At 40.3% G+C, this 26,301-nt stretch overlaps 1 protein-coding gene across 1 annotated transcript in view; it reads right to left on the reverse strand.

Annotated features, from left to right (window-relative positions):
* LOC104950390 (transmembrane protein 132C) overlaps nt 1-26,301 on the reverse strand; it is a 58,089-nt gene that overhangs the window by 868 nt on the left and 30,920 nt on the right. The window contains exons 3-7 of the mRNA XM_010776910.1: nt 18,499-18,642; nt 11,276-11,484; nt 5,109-5,382; nt 2,861-3,052; nt 49-1,184 (exon numbers count right to left, since the gene is read on the reverse strand). Of these exons, the coding sequence (XP_010775212.1) occupies nt 49-1,184; nt 2,861-3,052; nt 5,109-5,382; nt 11,276-11,484; nt 18,499-18,642 (1,955 nt within the window). The remainder of the gene's footprint in view (nt 1-48; nt 1,185-2,860; nt 3,053-5,108; nt 5,383-11,275; nt 11,485-18,498; nt 18,643-26,301) is intronic.

A 26,301-nucleotide genomic window follows, 5' to 3' on the forward strand; every position in this document is an offset into this window, starting at 1 on the left:
GTGCACGCAGTACATTATGCCACCTCTTTTAAAGCACTGTCACTTAACCTTTCCATGTAATTGCGCAACTCCTTGGAGTCTCCCAGCTCCACATCTTGGCACACCCACTTAATGTCCTGGCAGTGGCTCCCAGTCAGTGTGTTAACAGTGGGGTAGCTACTGTCCGAGGGGATGGTGGTGAACGTGGTGAACTTGACTCTCTTCCTCTTGGTGGTGGGGGAGTCTCCTTTACTGTCCTTGACTGTGCACCCTGTATCTGCTCCCCGGTGCACTTGGCCCTGCACATTCTTCTGGGCCGACCCTCCGTTCAGCAGGTGGCTTCCTTCCTCCAGCCCGCTGCTGGAGTCTATCATAGAGGTCTGTTCCTCCTGCTGGGGCGACAGGCTGATCTGGCTCTCGAGCAGCTCTGCCTCGTTGCCAAGCCATACCCAATCATGAGCATGGTTCATGTTCTCCTGGCCTTCAATCGAAAGCTCCTTGTGGCGGTATTTCAGCGTATAGGAGATGCAGTTGATGAGAAAAACCAGGATGGCGAGGCAGAAGACCCCCAGCAGGGCATACATGCCAATCTCCAGATCTGTAAGTCCACGAGCGGTCTGAATAAGGTCATCATCCATATTGCGGCCACGGGGCAGGTCCACTTGTGCAGGGAAGTCGGCAAAGTCAATTGGCATGTTCTGGCTACCATCATCTGAACGTTTATCCCCATTTGGTCTGTGCAATATGGCACTTCTAGTGGTAGTGGCTCTCCTTAACACCCCATCCTCCATGTCAGAGATGGAGCTGCCATAGTAGTGTGTGATAGGGCCGGTCCTGTCCTGGGAGGGGGAGAGCCTGCCTCTGTTCTCCATATCGTCTACATCAGGGCTGTAGTCGCTGCCCCTTCCCCTCGCGCTGTCACTCCGACCAAACTTCACTCTGACGTTACAGTTACCCGCGGCCAGGATGCTGCGGCGCTTAAACTTCTGACAGGTTTCGCAAACAGTCATTTCCACCCTGACCAGCAGGCCTTGGCCCTCCGCCTCCGTCACTATGACAGGCCATTTCCACGAGGGGTTCTGCTGCACTGTCACAATGTCTTCATCGAGGGAGGTGGCCGTCAGGACAAAAAAGTCTGGATTATACAGGTCAAGAGGAGCCACAGAGCCATCACTAAACTGTAGCCAGGCGCTGATCAAGGCTTCCTGTAAGCACAAACACATAAACAACAGGGAGAGAGAGGGAAAGGGAGAAAATAGTCAGTGACACATAAACAACATGTTGTGCTTTTGTACTTCAAAGAAATGCAAATAATAGTGCAAAAATAAAGCATCTAGCCTCACATCATGGAAACCTACGGGAACAGATCAAATTGTTTATACTTTATTAGCACTGAAATTATTATAAAAACAAATCAATGTATTCTAAACTGAGAATTACATTTCTAATTTTGGAAAACATTTTCTAAGCTCACCAAGTGGCGTGGTTCGAATATCTCAGCGGCTATTTCCTCCCAACTAAGGGGGGTTCAGATTAAAAGATAGGCGGAAAAGATCTAACATTAAACATTGTCATTAGAAGGAGGATTTGCCATACATCGACATCTTGAGGCCTTCTCCTGCTGCAAACGCACAATTTGCCCTTTAATGTTGCTGAAGGACAAATCCCTAATGGTACACAAGCAGTAAGTGTCAACACTCGCTAATTACTGGGACCAGCGGACTAACAGTGCAGCGCTGCCTGCTTATCTTCACAGTTTGGGCATAGAGATAGGATAGATAAATGGCCTTTCCATTCTTCCTCACATGGAAGAAGAGGGGGGATTTGTAAGAGGGCTTGATGGGCAGATCAAAGGGGCCACAATGAGAGTAGAGAAACATAATATGAATGTTTGTGCTGTGAGGTCATATTTTGGTAGAGAAACTGTGCTTGTTGCCTTTGCATGCTTTCAGATTAATCTCCAGTTTCTATTAGATGCCCAAGGAAACACATTCTGTCACACTCCGGCTTTAGGCCTTGTAGTTAAGAGGGTTAGAGCTGGTGTGGAACAAACAAAAAGGCACGTGTACACAAGCACATGCACACCCGCAGCTTTTTCTTTGACTGGAAAAATGCTCATTCAGGAAACCTGATAGTGTGAAATGAAATCTGGAAGTAAATCTTTAGTTTTGAAAGGGACAGTAATCAAGTTTGCAGAATCTACATTTTGTAGCTTTACTAGATACTGTATATAAAAGTTTTTCTTTCACCAAAAGGCTTTTTTGAATAATTCAATTAAATGAATGCTGGGAGAGAATATTCATCATTCTCTGTCTTAATCCAATCTTGCTAAATTGTGTTTGCAAATAATTACTAGCATTTTTGCATTAGATAAGAGACTGTGTTCAACCGCATTGGCTGGAAAATAAATATTCAATTTGATGCTTATATTTTTCACTTTCTTTCGTGTCTTATATATACAATTATTATTTGTCTTTTAAATAACTAAATAAAAATGTGAAAACTGCAGCCTGAGGTGATGTGAAGGTGATTATAATTTTGTTTTTCTATTTGACCAAAATCCCCAAATGTACTGATATTCAGTTTACTATTAAGTAGAACTAAACTACAGAACTAAATCCCAGGTCAGCACTGAGGGGTCTTTGGGCAAGTAAAATATCAGACTTGATCTGACAATAAATTATGATCGTATCGTTAGTATGACAAAGAAAAGCAGCAAAACATCACATTTGGAAAGCTGGAACCAGCAAATGTTTAAAATGTTTGCTTGAAAAAATGACTGAATGATTAATGTAACATTAAAAAGGTTGCAGATGAAATGGATGACATGATTATAATATCTACTAATTGTTACAGCTGTTCTTGTAAAACGTGTGCTGACCTGTTTGGGGCTCTGCAGGATCTCCTGTGTTGTGGTGGTAGCCAGGATGGCTCTGTTGCTTCCTGTACTGAGCTGCAGACTCATAGAGAGGCCCGTCACCAGCTGCACCCCCAACTCTGTGATGGTCACTTTGTCATCCACCACTGTGACAGTCTTCTCTGCCAGGATGGAGTCAGATAGAGGAGACAACACCTAGGATGTGCAAAATGCAGCAAAAAAAGAAAGAAAGAAAACAAACAGAGATGATAGATTACATTGTGACAGTAAATTCATTTTCAAAGGAAAAGATGAAGAATTTTCTTCAACAACAATCCCCTCAAATATGTGTTTGTCGAGCAATAACCTGTGACGTTCTGGTATGATCAATTACAGCTATGTTTTTCTGCAATAGTGACTGAAGCTATTGTATAGCCTGTTCATGAAAGTCTTTTCATTTCCTGCTCTAAACACCGAGGGTTGTGTGGGTCTTTCCCTGGAGAAATTAGCAGCGACAGCAACCGTAGCTAAAAAGAGAAAAAGAGCACTATAGAAACTTCATAAACAGGAAATCCACCAGAAGTTAGTCCCTACTGGTCACACTGCTTGATTGACAAGGCGTTCCTGACAGGAATGTAAAAAAGTCCCATCAATGAGCACTCAGCAGTGAGGATGTCACAAACACGAAAAAAGCGGATTACCACGAGTTATAGGTGATTTAACAAAATATCTTCCGATGTGTTTCATCTGACATAAAAAGCTCACAAGCCCCTGCGCAATATGCACAACCTACTTTTTATTTTATCTCTTTACCCAGGCTGTATAGATCAAACAAACGCTTGGCTGCCATATAACCCCGATACTTCCTATAGGTAAGAATCCTTTCCCTTTGATTCATATCCAGAGGAGAAGCACACTTTCCCCCCAGAACAGAAGAAGGAAGCCTAACGTTATTTAATGATAAATGCTGCAGATGTTATGTGTGACACTTCTCCTCGTGCACCAGCCTTTGTGGCGCGTGGCACAGGTAGACACAGCCGGCTGACGTTAGTGCTGCTCATGTTTGCCAGTTCGTGCTTGTTTTGTGAAAACGTTGAAGCTTTCCCACAAAGGTGAATACACGTCTGCTCACAGACAGACAGATGAGTCCTCGACAACAGGGAGAGCGGATCCCACTCACACAGATGCCATTAGGAGGCTGATATTCATCCAGTTAGTCTGGAGAGCATGACAAACCAAAGGGCTTGGAGGGGGGGGGGGGCAACCACTCACTGCTGAGAGCCACGCTACAGGCTGTGAAACACCAGGATGCAACCGTCTGCACTAGACAAAAGGAGGTACTATTGAAACCACAGCACCGATCAGTGGCATCTGTAATAAAACATATGTTCATGCTCCTACTCTTTATTATTCTTACATGTATTTGTATTTGTAATTTGTTCCTTTAAATGACATAATTAGCACATTCAAATTGAGATATTGGAATAATCTTCTCGTTATATTCTGTTATTACTAACACAGACCTTTGCCAAGATCTCTGGCAGCCTCTAAGGCCCTGGTTTTACACCAGCAGACTTTGGGAGGAATCTGTATAATAAGAAGCAGGCACTGATCTCTCAGCACACATGTGACTGAAGCTTTAAGAGATTACCGCGATGGCAGATGGTTGATTGAATGAATTTATATTCACTGTTAGTAAGAGCTGACTCCGGATCCTTGTCTGTCTTTTCACAAGGCTAGGTAGACCTCTGAGACAGGAAGCAACGGGTTCATGGGAAATCTTTTTGGAAAACTAAATTGCCAGCACTTCCTAGCACCTGCAACATAACAATGCCACAAAGCATGATGCCAAGGCTACTAACTATCTTATATTTTAGGCATGAATGTTTAGCAACCACTGTTTGATTAAAGAAAAGTTTAGGTTGATTAAAACTTATTTTTTTGACATAATTTCTATCAATTATGAAACTTTTAACTGTGCGTGATTGAACTAAAATAAGTACAATAGGTAAAAGTGAAACGGCAATATGTTAGTAAGATAAATGTACAGTTCAGGTATGAAATATAAGTTTGAGGGTTTTTGTACAACCTTTCTGATTGAGCAACTGTCATATCGGCTTCATTTTAGCTTTTGGGAGCTGGAGGTTGAATACAGTTGTGTCAATACTAAAAGGAAGGATATCCAAGACTTTGAAAATAAGATCCTAACATTATTTCTAAATGCTACATTAATTAATGAACTACTTTGTGCAGTTCACAACACCTGGCCTACCTGGATAGTGGTCATCCCCATGTCCAGCCCCACCAGTATCCTCCTGTCCAGTATCTTTGCAATTTGGGGGTCCTCCACCTTCAGGAAGTCCCACACCAGCTCTGTGATGTCCACCTGCCAATCAGTGCCCAGCAGGAAGCTGGTCTGGTCTCGGGGATCTGCTGACTCAGCCACAAAATGTGTCAGGACCCTGACAATGGCGTGCTGGTACTGAAGAGTGCAGCTTCGTCCACGTCTGTCCTCATCATCCTCGTCCTCGCTGTCCCGTGTGGACCTAGTAAGAAATAATAAAAGAAACAGATGTGCAAACTGGTAGCAACTGAAAACGTTGTTGCAGCCATGCTTGCGGCGTAGCTCTAGGAATATAAATGTTGATTGGCCGACTAAATTAATAGCGAATAGTAATATGGTAGATATCGAATCAGTTGGCATGGCATTTGGTGTAGACATTCATGGTCCCCAGATGATAAATCAGAACAATATTTGTGATCATCTGACTAGCACTACTATTCATTACTTTCTTGTATTAATACATACATGCAAAAGTAATGACATCCACAAAGGCTGTACTTTGTTTCAAGTGCTAATTATCAAAGTACATCATGTTAACACGCTTAACTCAATAAACAAGTAAACATGGAGTACAATAGGCCTGCTATGGCTGTATACTCTTAGTCTCGTTAATTATGCATGCTACTTTAATTAAAATATTGCAGAAAGTGCACGAGTTAAAGCTGTATCACATTTATTACATAATGATATTTACTTTGCAGTTATTGCCAGTTTACATCTCCGCCAAAGGCCTAATCTAAAATAACTGTGGCATATGTGTATACTGTTTGCTAATTATACCTATTAGAGGAGAAGAGAAAACATCTGCTATGTCTTCTGGATTGGTTTGTGGTATTTTCAGCAGCGTTTAGATAAACTAAACTCTGACAAACGTTCACACACACACATCAGTCTCACACAGGGATGTTTACCTAACGAAGATAAAGTTAGGATGATTAAACCGTGGAAAGACGATAAATCCAGCGTATGGCTCTCATTTTTTCTTCTTATGTCCCTCCTTCACCATTTCAGAGCACCTGGTCTGGGTTGTGAATGTGCACACGTCCCCTTACTGCTTTCCTTAATAGCCCTAAATATCCCTCATTGCTTTTTTTGCTAGCAAATCACATTTTATTGCTTTAGGTAAAAGAAAATTGCCAGCAGAGGCTCAGCTGGACTCACCAGGAACATTGCAGTATGCCAAACTGGCTACTACTATAAAGCTGCACTATCATTAGACTTTGTCCATATTTGTTTCAATGTAATTTCTCTTCAACAGCCAAGAGATGAAGCACCCTGAGATGTTGAATGTTTGAATGGTTGATCTGGGAGAATAAATGCTGTTCTAAACTTTTCAGTCTTACACTGGGGCACAGTCTGGACATTTTTAAACAGGAAAGTGCTTTGTAAACAAAACTGCTAATCATATACGCCACTGTAGATTCCCATTGTCTCTCTCTCACACACGTACACACCATCATGCCATCTTGATAAAGGGGAGAAGTAAATAAATTAATCTTTTAAACTGTTTTTTTTAATCTCGATGATCCGCTCGGCTTGTCTCTTTTCTTTGTGAATCCCAGGAGAAATCTGACTGCACATAAAGCCGTGGAAATCAAGATGCTAGCTGCACGCTCCAGAGAAAAACCCCAGAGCACAGTGAGATTTGGAGTTGGGGGCTTAAAACCTTCCCTTTCAGCAGCCATTTCACCTGCAACTCAATGACAGCCATTCACAGAGGAAATGACTAAACTGGGATCATTTTTAGAAAACATTTTGATTCAGGATTCAACAAGTGAACACATACCCTAAATAGGTTTTACAAACCTCTGTGATGAATGGCTTTGAATTTGAACAGTGGTATCAAAACACAGAACGTTCTTTTAGCTTTTCTGACTATTTGCTCTCTATTGTTGTGTCTTGTTCTGATTAATCCTCCCAAAAATTCACATAAAAGTATTTCTATATATCAAATATTCATGACTAAAAAGTCAAGTTCAAGGAAAATAAGAAATGTAAGACTAAAAGATCTAGACAATCTCCTTCATCGGGACTGTGTGGGTGTGGTTGAGTCAGATTTAGTCAGCAGACTGTGATTCATATGCTGTATGCAACTTTTCATGTTTAAAAAAATGTAAGAATGCATACACCAGACAAGAACCACACACTTTCATACAAAAATATGTCAGAGCAACCAGACAAAAAACATTGTGGTGGACTGCATGTTGTTTTCCTCTGGTTGCACTTGTGTGTGCTATGTTTTGCATAGAAATACCAACAAAAAGAACTGTGTATGAAGTCATTGCTAAGGAGACGGCTCATATATTTTGCAGTGTGATCTGAAAATAATGTTTTCTTGTTAGTCTGAAATGAAGCTGCAAGCACGTTGGTTTCTGCTCAATATTCCATCGCGGTTCCTTTTACACTTCAGGAATTATAAAAACAGTGACAGTCCAATCCAATTGATACCACATTGATAATTCCCTACAATGCAGTACCATTAAAAATCTGTCCACTACTTCAGGAAAAGAACAAAAACAAAAACACGTTAACCATCCTTAAACCATCTCTGCCAACAATCGCTAGCATGTCTGAGCACACCTCCCCAGATTGTGTTAAAGAGTTAAAACATTTTTGCACTATTTTAGAAACCCTTCCAAAAGCAGATTGAAATAACAGCAGTTGTGCCTAAGCAGGCCCTACTGTACATGACACATTTAATGCATATTTATGAATACTCCACTTATGATTGTTCTTTCATTTACACACACATAAGTGAACAACTACATTGAATTCCAAGGGGTGGACGAGGTTATTTGAGTCCTTCTCGGATATAATATTAGTAATCAAATACACGGAGCTTCTTCCTTGTCTTACCTTAGAGTGACTCACTGACTATTAAAAGGCAAACCTTCAAATTCACATACAAACAAAATAACTCCCATCTGCATGAAAAGTGGCACTTTATCAGATGCACTTTGTAATTCCAAATGAGCAAGCTTTGTGATTAATGAATTTGTGATCAAAAATTAATTCAGCATCGGATTTTTCTCTTAAAATTCCCTTCGCCTTTTATATATTCCTGCTTTCCACTCACTCTCCTATTATTTACATGGAATAAGTAGAGGAGAAAACCCCCTGCCAATGATTTCTGTCACCATTTTCCAATTATTGTAATGCCAGTAATTGAAAGTTTCTCACCGCTGACTGCTTTGGTTAAATCCTTTTGGATCATAGTGTGTGTGTTTTGAGTGAAAATAGAATCTGTTATTTGACATTAACAGGCAATGAGTTGACACATGGCGCTGCTGTTGAAGGATGTTGTACTGACACATTGACCGAATCAGCATCTAAACAGTATAGGGATCTTTTTAGATGCAGGTATTAGTCAGATGTAATGGATTCAGGAATAAACAAGCTGATAGTGAAGTCCAACTGTTTTAGCGCCGCTATAAATCTAATATGCCACTGCTTGTGCAGCCATCTCAAAATCTAATCTAGGGTTTATCTAATAAACAAATCACACTCAGCGGCGAGAACAACCTGCTTCACAAAGCAATTTTTCTCTCTGCTTCATTTACTTTCAAGCCCAATTCTGACTTCAGAGGAGATGCTGTGTATTGGAGTGTGTGTCATACTTATTTGTGTTGTGCCCCACAGATCGAGTGCTGTATTTGTTATTTATTTTATTATTTTTGCAACAATAACATGACGAAGGTCATTTGGACGGAAATAGACAGTTCTGCTACTATATATACACAGATGCAGCTCTATCTGACAAAGTTTGATTGTTTACCTTTATTGTGTGGATATTATTGTACGGAATTCAGCTGCAAGTTGGTTAAGAAAGACAACACTCAGTACACACAGCAAAAGCCAACCCAGTATAAAAACAACATCAAAATGAGTATCTGGGTAAACATGTCTTTAAAGACCTGTTAAAGGAGTGGTTCAAGCCTGAGTGCTACGCCTACATTTAGGTTTGCTGTCTGCGAAGGCTTATCTTGTCCCTGCTCTGACAGGGCTTAGGGAAAGGAAGAGGTGAGCCATACAGGAAGTGCCAGTCAAAAACCCTGTGAGTAGTGCTTTTGCAACTATCAAACTTTTGCCGGATTTCTCTTTATTTCTCATTTCTCTCTCGCCCCCAAATGTGGCCACGACTTGCCAGCCGGCTGTTAGACAAAGGTCCCGCCACTTTGTATTGCTGCTCAGTTCCTTGTGGGCTTATGGACAGTGGAGCAGTGCCATTTCTCACCAACAGGCATAGTGCTACTGTGCAAGGTCACGCCTGTTATCCCCTGATAAACAAAGGCGGGTTGAAGACAGGGAGAAACAATGCTCTCTGCTTCCCATCAGCAGTGGTTCTGGCGTCAACAATGACAACACAACTGGCCTGTCTCGGCTGATAAAGGCATACCAGAGCAGAGCTGGGAAAGCAACATCCGTAACATGCCATGGCATTAGTCGAATGCTGTACCCCTGTCACTCAAAATAAGAGGGGAGCCAGGATAATTAGAGCAGCCACACTGGTGCGTGGGATGACTCCAAGTCCAGGAACAGCCTCAACGCTTTTCCAGAAGTAATTACTGCAGGTAGGCTATTAGCTGCTCTCTCAATTGATGGATTTCAACAGTTGCAAAGAAGCGCTGCACAGAGATGTTGGCAGAGGTGCTGTTAGTGATGAGGCCCCCAGGGGAGAGGTCTGACCTCCATGCAGCTCTAATAATGTTCTGTTCTACTGACGACTAAGAGGCAAATGGCAGGACACCTTAAGTCGGTCTAATGACAAGCTGTATTGCACAGGTCAGCCATTTTGTTATCAGCCAAGAACTGTCAGCAGGACTGGAGTCAGGAAGGGACAGGTGGAGTGGAGTTCAGTCACACATCTCATCATTATTTTATCTAAGGCTGCCATGATTGAAATCAAATACATCACCTGAAATAAAGGCCACTCGTTACCCCCTTAAATGAGGCTAATGCTGCTGAAAAAGCAGAACAATGGCTCATATTGAGGGCATCTATGTTGCCTTGCACAACGCTATTAAGTACATAAGAAAGGGCATTTATAGATATGGCTCGGATCCACTCAAATGAAGATTGGGGGCATGGCAATTTCCATTTCATTGGATAATTGTACATTTTGCTGGAATTACACAGCAGGCACAAAAGAAAAGTTGAGAAAATTAGTCCTTTGCAAAATGTTGAATTGTTATTCTAAAAAATGCAGAGAAGACTGAGACAACCTGCAGTTGAATCTGTCCAATAAACCAGAAGTACCAATTATCTATGATTCTCTGGTTTAATCTTGTTCAGAGAACGTTTTCTTCATCACAGACTTCTGAGTCACAAAACTATAACTAAGTCATACATGTGCTATACTGATATTGACAAAAGGCTGAAAGTGACTATAATGACTGTGTAGGAGCCATATGTTAAAATGTATAGTTTGATATATTTGAATATTATAATCCTTTGTTGTTAGTGCTATTATGTCATTTATTTGAACCAGCCGTGTGAAATTGACAGCATAGACGACCGCAGCTGTTCGTGATTACGAGGCGTTATAGCCGACGGCAGCTGCTGGTGATTGTGGTGTGTGAGAAGGAGAAAGAAGCACAGAGCAACATCGTTTTTTGACCTGAGAAAATATGTGTTTGTATTTGATACCTTTTCGTTTAAGTAAAGAGTCAAACAAATTATCCTGAAACGTATCTTGTCCGAGTCAAACTTATTTGCTACCTGTGAATCGAATTTTGGGTTACTGGAACTACAGACTGTTTAAAATATTTAATCAACAGTATATCTTTCTAGATATTAAAATGTTTTTAAAAAAAGGATTTGGTGCAAATCGCGCAAACCTGGCAACCAATTACGGTGCAGCAGAGGACAACACAGACGTCCATTAAGGAATATTTGGCATCTATTCAGGATGAGTTATATTGGGGTAGATCATCAGAATTCTATGACTTGACTTGTTACTTGCTCGACTAATAGTAGTGGCTGTTTTTCACTCGCTGTATTGTCAACCCAGCAGCGTGGGACTTGCTTGGGACCTGAGTGTTGGGAAAGGAGTCCTGCTTGGGACCTGTAGCTGACAGATTCATGCAGTACTTTACCTCTGACTGGTGGCCATGACGGGTACTCTCCACCCTTTGATCTGGCTCAGCTCGGTGTCTGACACTTCAATCTGGAGGGGGAGTCGAGGGATCCACACGTTGAGCTCCAGTTGAGAGCTCAGGTATCCGTAGGTGAAGTTCACCATCATCTTCACCTTGCCCTTCATCTCCTTGCCGTTAACAAAAACATAGTCGCACCTGTCCGACACCTGCGTGAGAGGAGAGGGAGAGATTTAAGTTGAGCTCTTCTGACGGTTTCTACACATTGAATTACAGAGTGCAATATACCATAAAGCGTTCACTGTGGCCCAGGCTCTCCAAGTTGATTATAAGGTTTACACTTCTGAGCTCCCCACTGATGCAGTATTCCTGCAACTACTTTGAACAAGATGAAAGGTCCTGAATGTGCTCCACACTCAGGAAAAGAAGGGAGGGGGTAACGAGGACTTCTTTGAACCTCAGGGAAAACAGATCATGGTCTGCTGTTCTATTATATTTTTGCCGAAAGCTAACAGAAGAACCAACAGATGGAAAGTAGAAAGAGGAGAACAAATGTCTCTTGATAAAATGACCTGACTCAAAGGCACCCGTGTCATAAATTGCTTTAAAAAGAAAAGTAATCAGCTGGCCACATTTTTGCTTTTTCGAAGGACACAACTCTTTGTTGCTTTGGCTCACTCCGTGTGAACCCATCGCCACCCCCCCTCCCTCCCCCGAAGCTTCTTTCTTTCTCTGTCTTTTTGAAATGCAATGCCATTCTAGCTCTACAAATGCATAAAATACGCAAATACACCAAAAAAAAAGAAGAAGAGGATCTCAAGACGGCTATCCAGCACACACTCACACAGAGGCTATTAATCAGTATGTCTTAAACAGAGATTCCTTTTTTCTGGGCAATTTGTCAATCCTATTTATCTCATCATATAGCAGACTAATATGGCTCAAACCAGATGGAATTAAATGGTCGGGGGAAATATCTTTTTTTTTTCTACTTCCAAGTTATTCTTCCACAGAGAGATAAAACCATAAACAGCCATAAATCAGAAAGCCGCAGCGGGATACCCTCTGTGACCACATTCTGGAGACAGACAGTCCTTAGCTTGGTTTGAGCTCTCTATTTCACAGCATCTACAGAGTGAAGCCAACACAATGCTCTCTGTGGAAGATACATTTTGCTTCTTGGTTTACATTAAAATACGATATTTGAATATGTGCTTCACTGATTTTATACTCTGTCCTAAAAACCAGTGTGTGGTTGGACACAAATATAGCGTTGGCTAAATCAAAACAGCCATCAAATAAATTGTGAATGAAATAAATGAATTCATACACAATGACATTGTTTGATGCAAACTGTAGTAAGCTAACATCATGTTGTATGGATTTAAACCAAATAGAGATTCAAAGAGAAATGTATCTTATTCTATTTTTATATATACATAGATTATCTAATCCACTTGCACTACTTTATTGGACTATTTTACTTCCTTGTTTCTTTTTATGTCTTATGTTTATCACATGTTGCTTTGTTGGAGGAAGCTTTATCTATACAGTATATATTGCTTATGACAAAAAAGCCTTTAAAGCTTTTAAATCTAGGGAGTGCGAGATTGAAGATAGGATTTAACAGCTAACAACATGCAGCTTGTTAACTGCCTGTGTGGCTGTTGGAATTAAATTCATATGATGAACGATTTCTGGTGTCTGCAGTCACAAATATACATTTGTACCAATTAAATTACCAGTAAGAGCACATTGTCTTTTGAGACCAGTATTTCTCCCCTCCTACATTACATTTATGCAGAGAGAGAGCTATTTTAGCTGAAACATATTTCTTAGCAAAAATGCTTTTTTAAAGAGGCAATATTATGTTTTTTGGAGTTTACCCTTTCCTGTGGTGTGTTTTTAGTGCACGTAAATGATCTGCACAGGTTAAAATCCTATACAAGTTCACACCAAAGGGAATGTCTCTCCCACACACTTCCCCTCTGCCTCAAACACCTCGACTGGACTCCTTTGTTTACTTCCATAACATAGTGACATCACTATGTACCTGTTGTGCTTCTACTGGGTAGTGCTCCAACACATTGTACATGATAGGATGAGGGGCGGAACATATCTAAACGGTTGACCAATCACAACAGAGCCAGCCAGCTAACCAATAAGAGCAGACTGGGCTCTGGTTTCAGATAAAAAGGTTTTCAAGACAATAGCAAGCTTACCAAAGCAGTTGACTTTATGTCTGAACACCAGTTAAGGATCTACCCCTGTGAGGAAATTAAAAGCGTGCTGCAGGGGATCCTCCAAGGCTACAGCCAACCATCAGAGAACTTCTGTCAAGGACTGCAAAAGCCCTGACTTCTCAAGTGGATGCACACAGTATGAGTGGGTACATGCTTTATGTTACTACAATAATTAAAGAATACAGAGCAAACAGCAGTACCTTGCTCGTGCACTGACGCCGTACAACACTGCGATGCAACAGGGTCAGACAGAGCTTAATAAAGCTTTTGAACATTTTTACAAGGGCAGTGGTGCTCCCCTGGCTACACTCAGTCATGTAGCCGATTGGGCTCCGTCACTGCTCCCAGTGTGAGAGTGTGTGTTTGAACTGATAAAGATGTCAGAGAAGTTCCTGCTCCTTATCAGCCCTCATTGTTCAGCTCTTTCTCTCTCGATGCACTCAGTCGGCTGATACAGAAGTGCCTTTGACAGCCCGTTACATCTCAGACTTCTCTCACAAGTCGGGGCCGTGCAACCTGCCCACACAAGCATTAACTTGCTTGCTAGACACCACTTGACTGGGCTCCATGTGAGGCTCATGAACGGAACCAAAAGTGATATATAGCTGATCGATAACATGGATGCTCCTGACAAATGCGTTTATCCTAACAGATGTATTTTACTTAGCAGATGAAATGGTTGTGAAATGACATCAACGTGCAATGATGTAGAAACACAAAAACAAAACAAACACAGACTATGATACCATGCTGTGCAATAACAAGTGTGTGCAATCAGTTAATTGGAAATGCATTAGGGATGTTACTTGTAAATTGAAATAACCTTTTTTTTGCATGCCCTTTTATTTTCTCTCTCTATCTTAAAGGTGGGGTAGGTAATTTTGGAAAAACCAGCTCGAGTGCGCTAGAATTTGAAAATACACAGCCGGAAAAAATCTGCCACTTCCTTACAGAGCCCCTCCTCCAACACACACGAACGCGCACATGACCAATGAGGGCACGAGATAAGTTTGTGCACAGATGGAAGGCTGACAGGCAGGTAGGCCATCCAGTTATTTTAGCCGGGCCGGGTAAAATGATTGGTCGTGCTTTTTACAGTACCACGGCTTCCACAGATGAAATGTTGTTATGTATTTATTGTCAAAGCGTTTAATATATTCATTACTATCGGGATGTTAAGAGCATTCCATGGAATAAAAAAAGTGTTTCTGAAATAAATGACATACCCCACCTTTAACATATGCTGTAACAAGGTACATTTCACCTCTGTGGGACGAATAAAGGTATTCTGATTCTGAAATCTATAAGAATACAGTTTATTCTTATTTGAGGAAAGAACATGTTAATGACTCTGGGACTTATTACACATATGTCTGCTGCAGTATGTCTCATGACAGGCAAATGAACTGCCTGATGGTATTTCTTTGATCTACTCCCAACAATCTAAGCGGAAACAATTTAAGCAAACATGGCAGCTGACATCAAGCCATCCCGACACATTACACTGACATGCGTACACCCTCCTGCTGTGCTGTATCATCGACCGACACACATCCAACTCAACATTTTAACTTAAAAAGACAGTCCCTTTAACCTCTTACAACATCCCACAAGGATGTGTGTTGTGGCAGACCAAGGGGGGCACTGTCTCTGTGAATTACACACTGTCGGTCATCCTGATTCACAAAGTATCATAAACGTCCAGGAGGATCCCTTACCACATTAATCAGAGACATTAGGCAGCTAACGGGAGAATACTTACAGAGGACATTAAGGCTGTCTCTGGATCTAGCCCAGGAAATTAACAACTCACCAGACAGATACAATCCACGGCAGATATGAGCGATGGGAGTGGGGAGCATGAAGGTGGGTTGTGCATGTCTCTGGCTTGTATACAGAGTCAGCTTGACAGAAGCAATTAAGCTGCTCAGGCTCCTCTGCATAAGCTAGAGCACTCACTTCCATGCAAGGGGAAAGTGTATGCATATTCGAATAGACTTGCTCTGTGTTGGCAGTGGTAAGAAGGGCCCTCTCATCGACCTTGAGTAAGTAGAGTTCATGTCTAACAAGGAGAAGAACAAATTGTTCTGATTTTTCTATAAAAATCCTTGGAGCCAAAAAGCTACGTTTCCTAAACAACATGTGCTTCTTTCTAAAAAATGTAGTTATGTAGCACTGGTGGCCAAATAGGGAGGAAAAAAACACATTCCTCCTCAGTTTTGATATGGTAGTGAGTTATTACAGTCAAGAAAAGGGTTTTCATTTTTTCAAAACTTTACAAAAATGGTAGGCTAGGTTGGTATTGAATGGATGTTGACATACAAAAAATGAAGTATCCTATAAAATCATCAAATCTGGATGCATCAGTCTTCCAAATTCATTCTGGCAGCACTGAAGTATGCCATAATTGTTTGGACCCTTCTATTTAAAACGAAAAAGAAAAAATATTATATATTTAAAATGCTGCTTCATGTCCTTGACCTGATAAGCACTTTAATCAGCTGCATACTGCTGAAAGATACATCATTTGAAAATGTTTTGTTGTCGAGCTAGTTAGCTAGTTGCAAACTTTGTCTGTTGTTGTTTTGAGCCGGGTGGGAGGCAGACAGTGGATTTTAAGAGCTTTGCCACTGAAAACAACAAAACAACAACAGTCGGGTAATTAATTCCGGTTTGTTGCATTACAGACAACCACTTTCACTTACAAGTAGTCATGGGATACATTATTTGTTCAAATGCATTTGAGCTGCTTCAAGTCTTTGGCAATGTCCCCACTGTATGCAGCTGCAACATGATGAACTCTAACAAGGTGGTACAGTAGATGTACACCGGATATACCCACCCACATCCACTGCCATCACAGTCCAAACAGTGAGCCTGGACTTATGCATTGGTCCTAAACTGAACTGTGAAAACTCTATATGCAAAAAAAGCAACATTAAAAAAATAATGGAGGCAGCGCTTTCTTTCAGCCTAAACTTGTCAGATACAATTTGTTTTAGCAAGACTAATATTAAACGTGGTTTAAAGAAAAAGCAACTTTTTTTTTTTTAATTCACTGTAATTATAAGTGAGTGTAAGCATAATTGAATATGCAGGGTGATTCATTATTCAAGTTTAATGCCACTCTGTGTTTATTTCTCGCTTATTCCCCAGGTCAGAATTTGATAAATTAGTCATGTTTACATACAGTACATGATCGCAGGCTATGATAAGAGAGGTGAGCAGAGGTGAGCAGGATGAGGCTCTGACCCTCTGCAGAGATCTCAGCAACAGAGCTATTGTTTTTCTAACTTCATTGATTTGCAATTGATTTCCCTCTAAGAATCCCTTAGCCAACCATAACTTAACGCATCAAACATGAGGAAGTGGATCAATGTGGGGAAATATATAGGATTTGTTTTTATAACTGTACATTACTTGAGTTTGATATGCGGCATTCTAGTATTTTTTTTTAATCTTTTTGAGGTGTGACTAGGAAGCACAAAATTCAAGGTAAACCATAGCACAGTAAGATCCCAGTCACTTAGGATTGGAAACACATCACAGACAGGATGTGATTTTCTCTTAGTTTTTTCTGTAGATAACCAAGAAGTCATTGGGATTCTGTTGAAGTGCAAAGTTAGTGATACGAAGGCTCAACTTTACAACACTGTAAGTCACTTTTTACTCTTTTGTGCCTTGTGCCCTAGGGTTGTAAGGGGCTCTAAAAATAAAGGAAATCGTGAACAACCTGTCAGCAGTCACTGCATATCAAACACACACTTTCATGTTGCCTGCTGGTGTTTGTTTATCTGAAGGATTTATATAGATGTGCTAAACATAGAAAATCTTCTCATCTGTCGCATTATTTGTACTCAAAGTATTGCTTTCACATAAGCTCTAATGCAGTCTGTAAACAAATACCTGCCTAGAGTCAGTCATTAAGGCACAAACATTTTATACATACACTATTTTAACACTTGAACTCTGTAAAGTGCCTCCATTAAGCATTCATCTGTTTGCGTCTTGCAATTTATTTCTCAAATAGTTATCACTGTAATAAACAGTATTTAATTTTACATTCTGTTAACATAACATTCTCTGCATTATTTGGCTAATTGTCATTATTTATTTTCCTTACATGTATATTTCTTCATCTTCATTACTTTCACATTGGTCTGCAACATAATTGCACTATATTCTTCTTTGTTTCTTCTTGCACTATTTTATTTATAATGTTTTATTGTTGTATGTGTTATAACTATGTTGCATTGTTGGTTGGAGGAGCTCAGGACTTAATATTTTCATTTCAATATCTACGCTGTAGCTAGTATGCATATGACATTAAAGCCTTTGTATCTTGCATTTTTTCAGTATGATTTGATATTAAGTTATTAATGCAATTAAATTGGTCTAATAAACAAGATTGACCTGCAAACTACCACCAGTCTATTGTGTTCAAATTAGTGTATTTATCAGTATTTTAAGACATTTATTATGGATCCATTACATTTAATATTTACACATTTTGACAAAATGTCTAGAAAATATGCAAAAGAAAATTCTGATTAACCTGCGTTCCCATTAGTGGCAGATCATTTCCATTTGCCATTAAAACCATTGCATAAAGGATTCAACAATACATGATGTTTGTTAACCGCATACATTAGGGGGAAAGTCTCCTCATTGTTCTACAGAGATCTACATTTTAGTCTGTTGTTATGTTTGAGTTGAACGAAAGTGGAAGTCACACTCTCTCTCTATCTTAAAGGTGGGGTAGGTAATTTTGGAGAAACCGGCTCGAGTGCGCTAGAATTTGAAAATACACAGCCGGAAAAAACCCACTTAGTTTTAATTATTGCTTTGATCAATACACCATTTTGTCCACCTCAGCTTTCTAAATTCCAACTTAAATTGTTCTATAGTAGAATTTTCATACAAAGAGTTGGATGAAAGTGTACAAAGATTTGTTTCTTTTCAACAGTTCATCGTACTGACCTTGACCACATCTTCGTCTGTAGAGCTACACTTGACTGCTTCCGAGATGTCAGTAACAGAAGCGTCTATTCCAACGGTCACCACCTTCACTGGCACAGCCACTGTCTTCCCGGTCAGCACCGCCGTGTTCAAAATCTCAGAGTCCTGGAGGCAGAAAGAGAGAGAGGGATCAGCACAGCAGGTCCCTAATCCACCCAATCAGTGATTAGCTCAGAAAGAATAGAAAAAGTCAAAGTAACAAGCAGCATCGAAATTGGCCTAAAGAGGCTTCGCACAATCAACACTCAATTAGTGATTATTGGGTTAACCACTGTGTAATCAGAGCCACTGTTCAGTGAACAGCTAATGTCTGATGGCAGCTGCTGAGAGCACAGTTACAGCAGCTGAAAGAACATACAGTCACGCTTCAATCACCTGGAAATCATTTCTTCAGTTTTTATAAATGCAGCATGTAGAATTACTTGTGTTGATCGAAGTTTGAATAGCTACTTCTGAGTCTCTAAGTTGAGCTTCTTAATATGAAGTCAACCATAACAATTTGTGGTTGTTCTAATTATTGTGAATGTAATTATCAGGATGAATACAAGACATTCTCCCAACTGCCACACGCTTCAGCCAGCTAACTGTTGAAAGTAATTAGCATAACATTGTGGTTCGCTAGTCACCAAAATTACAGATGGGCAGATAATATTTCGATTCAAATGAAATGGTTCAAAAATTATATTTCATGTGGGGAAATCATTCATGCTCTATTACGTAAGCTTTTGTTCTAGGAAAAATGTGCTTCTGTGCACCGGCAGCAAAATAACGCGTATGTCACTGTTGCCATGTCAATCCATCTTTTATTTATATATATATATATAGTCCTGGATCCATAGTAATTTAAAAGTACTCTTTACAGTCTCTGCGGCTGTGATTATTCTCCTCTTGAGCACGTGTAAGTGCCTCAAACTCTGCTTTGTTCGAAATATATAATAAATGCCATTTCTACCTTCAGTCAAAAGCTTGGTCTCTATGGTCTATATGTAACAAAAAAACATGCCCTTAAGCATTTCTATTATTCTAGATTTGGATCGGGTGAAGAATGTATTTTAGATTTAGAGTTATAAATATGTAATAATTGTGAAATTGTTGTTATAATAATACATTTTCATTGATTAGGAGACTTTTTACCATAAAAAGTGCCGTAAAACAAATGTGTGCTACCAGGAACCTTATTGAATTATGGTTGTAATTACTAATAAAATAAAAGTACACGATTAATATAATATTCTACAAAATGTAAATATATCACATTTTGAGGCTCACCAGCAATCTGCATAACAAAATGTGTTATTCTTAACAGAGACACATACTGTATACATAACACCGACATAATACACTGAAAAAGCAGATACTGTGCTCTGTATTTGCCATTAGGCTGAATTATAACACCTACTTTTGTGCAATATATACTTCCACCTTTAATACTTTCACAATTTCAAAACTGTGACTGGTAGCCTACTGGATGTGTATTTTGTAAATAGTAAATAGTGTAATTACTAATTTAATTTTATGCATGCTTATTAATTAATATTAAGCTATTTTTGGCTCTTTACTAGCTGTAACAATGAAAATGTCCCCTCCGTGGGACAAATATTCAGATTCTGAGTGAGTGACCTGCGCAGTCTGGGAATCTTTGGTTCTTTAAGTTCAATGGCAGAGCTACATCCCTCTGAACATAAATCTTAACCTTTCACACACACACACACACACACACACACACACACACACACACACACACACACACACACACACACACACACACACACACACACACACACACACAATTGGGGCCAATTAAGATAAGTTTAAGTTAACTTTTTCTCTCCCACATGCACATTGGGTTGTACAAAATTGCTCTTCAATTACACAAATTGCTCTGGAATCCTGGGTAGCTCAGTAAATTCCTGCCATTGAGGTGAAAGTGCACCTTTCATTACTTATACCATTCAACCAACACGGCTTTCTTGCTATTGGGGAACTAAAATAACTTCCATGAGCTAATTGCACAGCTTGACAAAGGCCTCTCACTGTACGCATTTGACTCTGCTATTGGAGCTCACACAAACGCCCTGCTCTGACTTCTTTAATTTCAATGGGCATGAAGCCTGAGACACCTTTTCTTTTGGCACAGTATTGAAGCCATACCAGCACTGAATACATTTCAGTTCTATTCTATTGAGGTAGCTACTCTTTTTTTCTTTAAATCTCACTCTGTAGTGATGCCTTTTGAATAAAATGTCACATTTGTTTAGAATATTAATGTTAAACCTGAAAAGCACAGACAGGACCAATCTACTGTGCCCAACTTCCTGTCACCACATTCAAGAGTATCCCATTGTCCCTAGGGAAGTGCAAAAGATGTGTACAGGGCCCTGTTAACTCGGCTTCTAAAGACTTCCCCTTGTGTTTGTGAGCTTGTGAATCAGAGTCATTCAAAAAAAGAGAAAAGGAGGATTACGTTTGGTTGAAAGGAGCTTTGCTCGTTTGTAAGCATCAATTACTGAGACCAGTCAGCTCTGGAGTGAAATGATTTTTAGTTGAGCCAAGAGATACCAATGAATCACAAAAAAACACTTAATCTTCAAATGGCTTTTCATTACAATTTTATAGACTGTGACAGTGTTATATAGGAATGTAAACCCCTATCTCACTGTGCCTGTGACTTTGATTCAATTCCCCTTCAAATTGAGGGTTGCTGTAAATTAATTCTGTGTCTGCTGGGATTTCTCCAATTCCAGAGGGTCATCTATAATTCATGATGGGGTAAATGGTTGGGACCTGGTGAAAGCAGAGGCTAATGTTAGATTACAGCAGCTGGAGATGACCCAGCAGGTTGAGAGCAGCCGAGAGCAGGGCCTGGCAGTAATAAGCCACAGTGGGATCCCACAGTGATGCATCAATAACCCACACACTCAGACTTAGACAGAGCAATTAAACACAAAATGAGGACCCGCTGTGCACATCGGCGGCGTAACTAAGTCATCTAACGGTAATCTGAAAGAAGACACAATAAAATCTGGGCCTGTGAAACTGAAAGGATGACCTGATGAGAGTTTTTATTATGGTCTGAGATTTATGACTTCCTTACTTGAGGTGGTTAAGGCTTACATCATAAAAGGGATATCTTATTGAAATGCATTTGAACATTAGTTTTGTGCCTACATTGTTTTTATGATTAATCTTTTTAGAACAATAAAAGGTGCCACATATTGAAATGTGTGCTTTTGCAGAAGTGTATCCTACTGTTGATGTCCTTCTTTTCTGGCAACTTTTGTCCATTGTTTTAATAGTTACATGTGTCAGATTTGTCAGGAGATAATCCATAACAGACTGTGACGTTATCGGAAAAGAACACACAATGCAGTGTGCATTATTCTTTCAAATTGATTACTTAATCATATTTAAGGGACATTTTAAATTGTAAATAGAACAGTATAGGCTTTTTCTTTACTACATTAGAATAACACTAAAATGTATGGGTGGCTTGGGCCAAAATGCCCAAAAAAAAATATATAACCAATGTAATTTACAAGTCTTTCAACAACGACATACACCTCATAGTGGGTCTGAAACCCTTGAGACACTCGACAGTCTCCAGCCCAGGGACAGTTGCCTGGCTGATAGAAGAAAATTGGTGAGTACTCTCTATGGCTATTATATCACACTTCAACATATTACATTTACACTTTAAAAAATTGCTTCTGTGGAAAGCTGGAGTAAAACATGAGCATTGATTTATGTAAGTCAAGTTCTAGTGTGTTGCCTTCAATGCTCTGTGCATAAGAATACAAAGATAACGAGTGAATAATAACAATAATTATAGAGCACTAAGCATAGATATGCTTTAACCGAGCACAGAGACAGTATTGCCATTGTACAAATTCACTAATTGATTTATGTAAATACATTTCTATTCATGCAATGGCTTTGCAGTTGACACTGATGTTTGTGCTTTTCTTACTAGCCAATCTTCTCCCTCAAGTCTAGCAGATTTTGTTCAATAATCTGTTGGAGAACTGCCGGTCTGCTTTATCAAGGATCTCTCTGTTAGCATTCAGCACGCTGCTGTGCCTGGTAATGTGCTCTGGGCCGTAATTTCTGCCTGTGTCTCGGTTGGATCTGAAAATAAGTGAGATTTATGGTGTTAGCCTGAGTGACACGGGCAGCATGAAAAGTAGCGAATCTGCTGCCTGTCCTGCTGTTGCGATTAGCCTCTGCCTCTTCCTGCACAAATCCACAGCCATGACCCCACCATGGATACAACAACAAATGAACAGGTCAAGCGCAGTGTTGAGTTGGGGATTTTAGGCCCTGCATTATTCATGGAGCAGAAGAAAGAAGAAAGGGTGGTAAACACAGTACATACTTATTCTGTACACCTATTATTGTAGGCCCTTTATCGTTTCCACTGCCCTAAAACCAACAATCTTACCAGATAAACCCAAAAGATCAACAACCTATGAGAAAGCCTAAAACACCGATTGTGATGATTTTAAAACAATGATTAATGACATGTCATTGGACAAGAGCCTCTTTATGATCTTTCAGGTGACATTTCAAGAGCAAAATCATGAATAAAAAAGGGCTATGAATGAAGTATGCCAATACTCAAACTACTCTAAATGAAATATTCATAGTTCTGATAAACATTTTCATCCCTTAGCGATAAAGTATGCGTACGTGAACGGAAAGTTAAAGGGGGTAGAGGGATAGTGAATGATGTGCTGTAGACATTAAATGCCACTCAGGCAATGTCCTGAAGCTATTAAGCAGACTTAAAGAGACATGTCCTTTCATCAGCTCCTCTCTGCACATTGTGCAATGTTCAATGTGGCACTTCCTCCCTTCTATTCCAGTGGGCGTTTAATTGGCTAGAACCGAGAAACATGGAGGAGAGTGGGAATAAAGGCCTTGGTACTGTAGCACCATGCAGAGCGATACATCACTGCATGACAGCGCATTGAAGTGGCGGGATGGTTGTGAAGCCAACATGCTGCCTTTTAATGAGGGTCTCTCTCATGCTCCTTCCTCTTCTCTTCCCACTCTTTGCTTCTCCGACAATGAGCCAATTCCACTCCAGTCTTCCCACTTTTCCTCGCTACTTCCCAGGTGACCGGATGAAGGTTGCAGCGTTATAGGTGGCACACAAAGAGCTCCAGTGAGCGGCAGTGCCCTATGAGTCTCATGCTGGTCAGAGATCAGTTCTGCTCATTACTGTTTGTCGTGGCTGGTATGGAAAAAAAAGACTGACTCTTTTGCTGCTTTGATAGCTGATCATGGTGAGGATCATATGGACAGGATAAATGGTTGACTCAAAGCGACCAGTCTTACTATCACTTAGTTGGTACCTCATTCACTAATTAGGAAATATTATAGAAAGGGCACTTCGTTCCTTGTCTAAGCACATAGTTGAACTCAACCAATATGTGAAAGAGCTGAATTGTCAGGCGGATGATAGTGAAGGGTGTAGATTGTGGACTATGGAACATTTGCTTGTGTTACTTCTAAAATTCACAATACTGTAGTTCTTAATGTTTTTCTGTTCCTTATTTTCCGTGCTTTTGCCTACAAATTTCGAACCACATCTTCACTAATTACATGCATATGCCTACTAACCCCATTCAAGCTAGTTAAACATGTAAGGCTATATCTTGTGCATTTAATCCATATACAGAAATGTTAAAATGACAAGTGGTGGTATTATGGGGGCAGATTTGCTTTACTTATTTTTTGGCTAGAAGCAACGTCTTGCTCGGAGCTTTACTGGTTGCCTGACAATATTTCTGAAAGTCAATGTATTTCCCACATTTTCAAACCCTTCTTTTATGGGAAATTCATTATCATTCCCTTTTGCTGTTTCTGCAAAAAGCTCAATGTAGAACCACTGTCTTTATATATCACATTCCTTGACCTATTGTAAGTGTCTCTGACAAAAATGAAAATAATAAAAGCATTTGACTTCTGAATGTCTGACCTGAATTTAACTTTTGATGACAAGGCCAGTGTGTGTTGCCAGTGCAGCATAGTAAAAAAGAGAATATTAGACAAAAGACAAGGCACTGATTCCTCCCGACACTTCTCACAGTATCTAAAAGAAAAAGTGCAGCATAAAGTTGTACGGAAACTCTGGAGCTTAAAGTGCACTCAGTTGTGGAGGGATTTATGTTGTATTGTCTCCTCCCCTCCCCGAACTTAAAAAGAAGGGCAACCAATGACGTCTCAAAAACTCTACATCCTAGCTGCTTGGTCAGTTATGCAAGAGGATTAACACCTCGTGGAAAATATTGATGTTTAAGTCACATAGAAAAGCTCTCAACAGTAAATTATTTATGAGTGAACATGATTTAAGAAGTAAACTTTGACTGTGGGGAAAATGCCACAATGACAAGCTGCTGACAGCAATAATCCCCCCACAAATATTAATTATAATCTTATCTGTCCTTGATTCTTTAGTGTACACAAGTTGCTGACAGTTCTGTATAATCAAGTGTTTTACAATGCAAAGAGTCTATCCAGGGTCTATTTTATATATTTTATTTTCTGAAGAGCCAAACAAAATAGGACAGCAAATAAGTGTATGCACTGCAAGTACTCTGTGCTGCATACATTCACCTTCAGGGCATCTCTTATAAACACACCACTCTAATAATACGAGTGCATTAAAAGAGGGATTATTATTGTCTGTACCTGCAAGATAAAGTTAGGAATTATCTCGGGTGGTGGTGGAGGTTCAGAGCCACCCGCTGGAGTCTAGTGGCCATGAAATGCACTTCATGCTGTGAAAATGAAGTTTTGAATAAAACATGGCCGAACGTGGAAGAACAATATTTTACATTTATAGGATAAATCCCCTGCAATTCTCATGAATACCACACCTGTAATATATCTAGATCAAAGGGTCAGAAGGGAGGGGAGGGTGTCCCTGGTGAGTTTCAACAATAGTCAGACTCAGCTCCGGAGGAATCAAGGTCAGGCATCAGCGACACATCTAGCTCTCTGCGCACCTAGAGATGACTGAGAGAGCTGCAGAGGCTCATGGGAGAGAGCTGCTGGGTGCTTTGACTGATGCTGGCTCTGGTGCTGTGAAGGCTCTCTGGTGCCCCTGCTGTTTGCCCATTGAGCTGGAGCCCCGGAGGCTAGAAGGCCAGGGATCAACCCTCCCTGCTCAAGTCTGCTCAATTTCAGCCCAATATCTATCACACTCAGCCGATCGATGAAGAGTTCTTCCCCAACAGCCAACCATGCCTGTGGGGGATGACCTCCTGATCTCTGGTCTGATTTCTTCTCCCGGCTCTGATCGAGATCTATACTAGCAGCTTAGCTTGGCTAAGCTTGGCTTGGCCTCTGGACACAGACCTGTCTCAGCAGGCATAAAGGTCAGCTCCACTGTAGAGTCCATTACCGCTTAAAAAAATACACACATTCCTCTCAAACCTCAGTGGGCCAAGATAAAAGTTGGAAAGAATAGAAGTTGGCCACTGTGGAGTGGGATGTTAACAACTATGGTGAGATGTGAGATATGGACGTGTGACCACCCTGTCACTCTGAGATTGATCTGTCAGTCTACATCCTGCCCTTCTCCTCATCCCTGCAGCATTCTTTGTTACCTTGCTGTACAAACTATTTACACGAGAACTGACAGGCTGAGGAGAACAAAGAGGGCTGAGGTGACGTGGATTAAGGTTCAAAGCATTCAATTAGAGAAACTAGAATACACTGTTCTGTAAGTGGTTCCAAACGGTACAGGCCTTCACCGTT

Source organism: Notothenia coriiceps, unplaced genomic scaffold (assembly GCF_000735185.1).
Source record: "Notothenia coriiceps isolate Sejong01 unplaced genomic scaffold, NC01 NC01_scaffold00017413, whole genome shotgun sequence".
In the NCBI taxonomy this organism is placed as follows: Eukaryota; Metazoa; Chordata; class Actinopteri; order Perciformes; family Nototheniidae; genus Notothenia; species Notothenia coriiceps.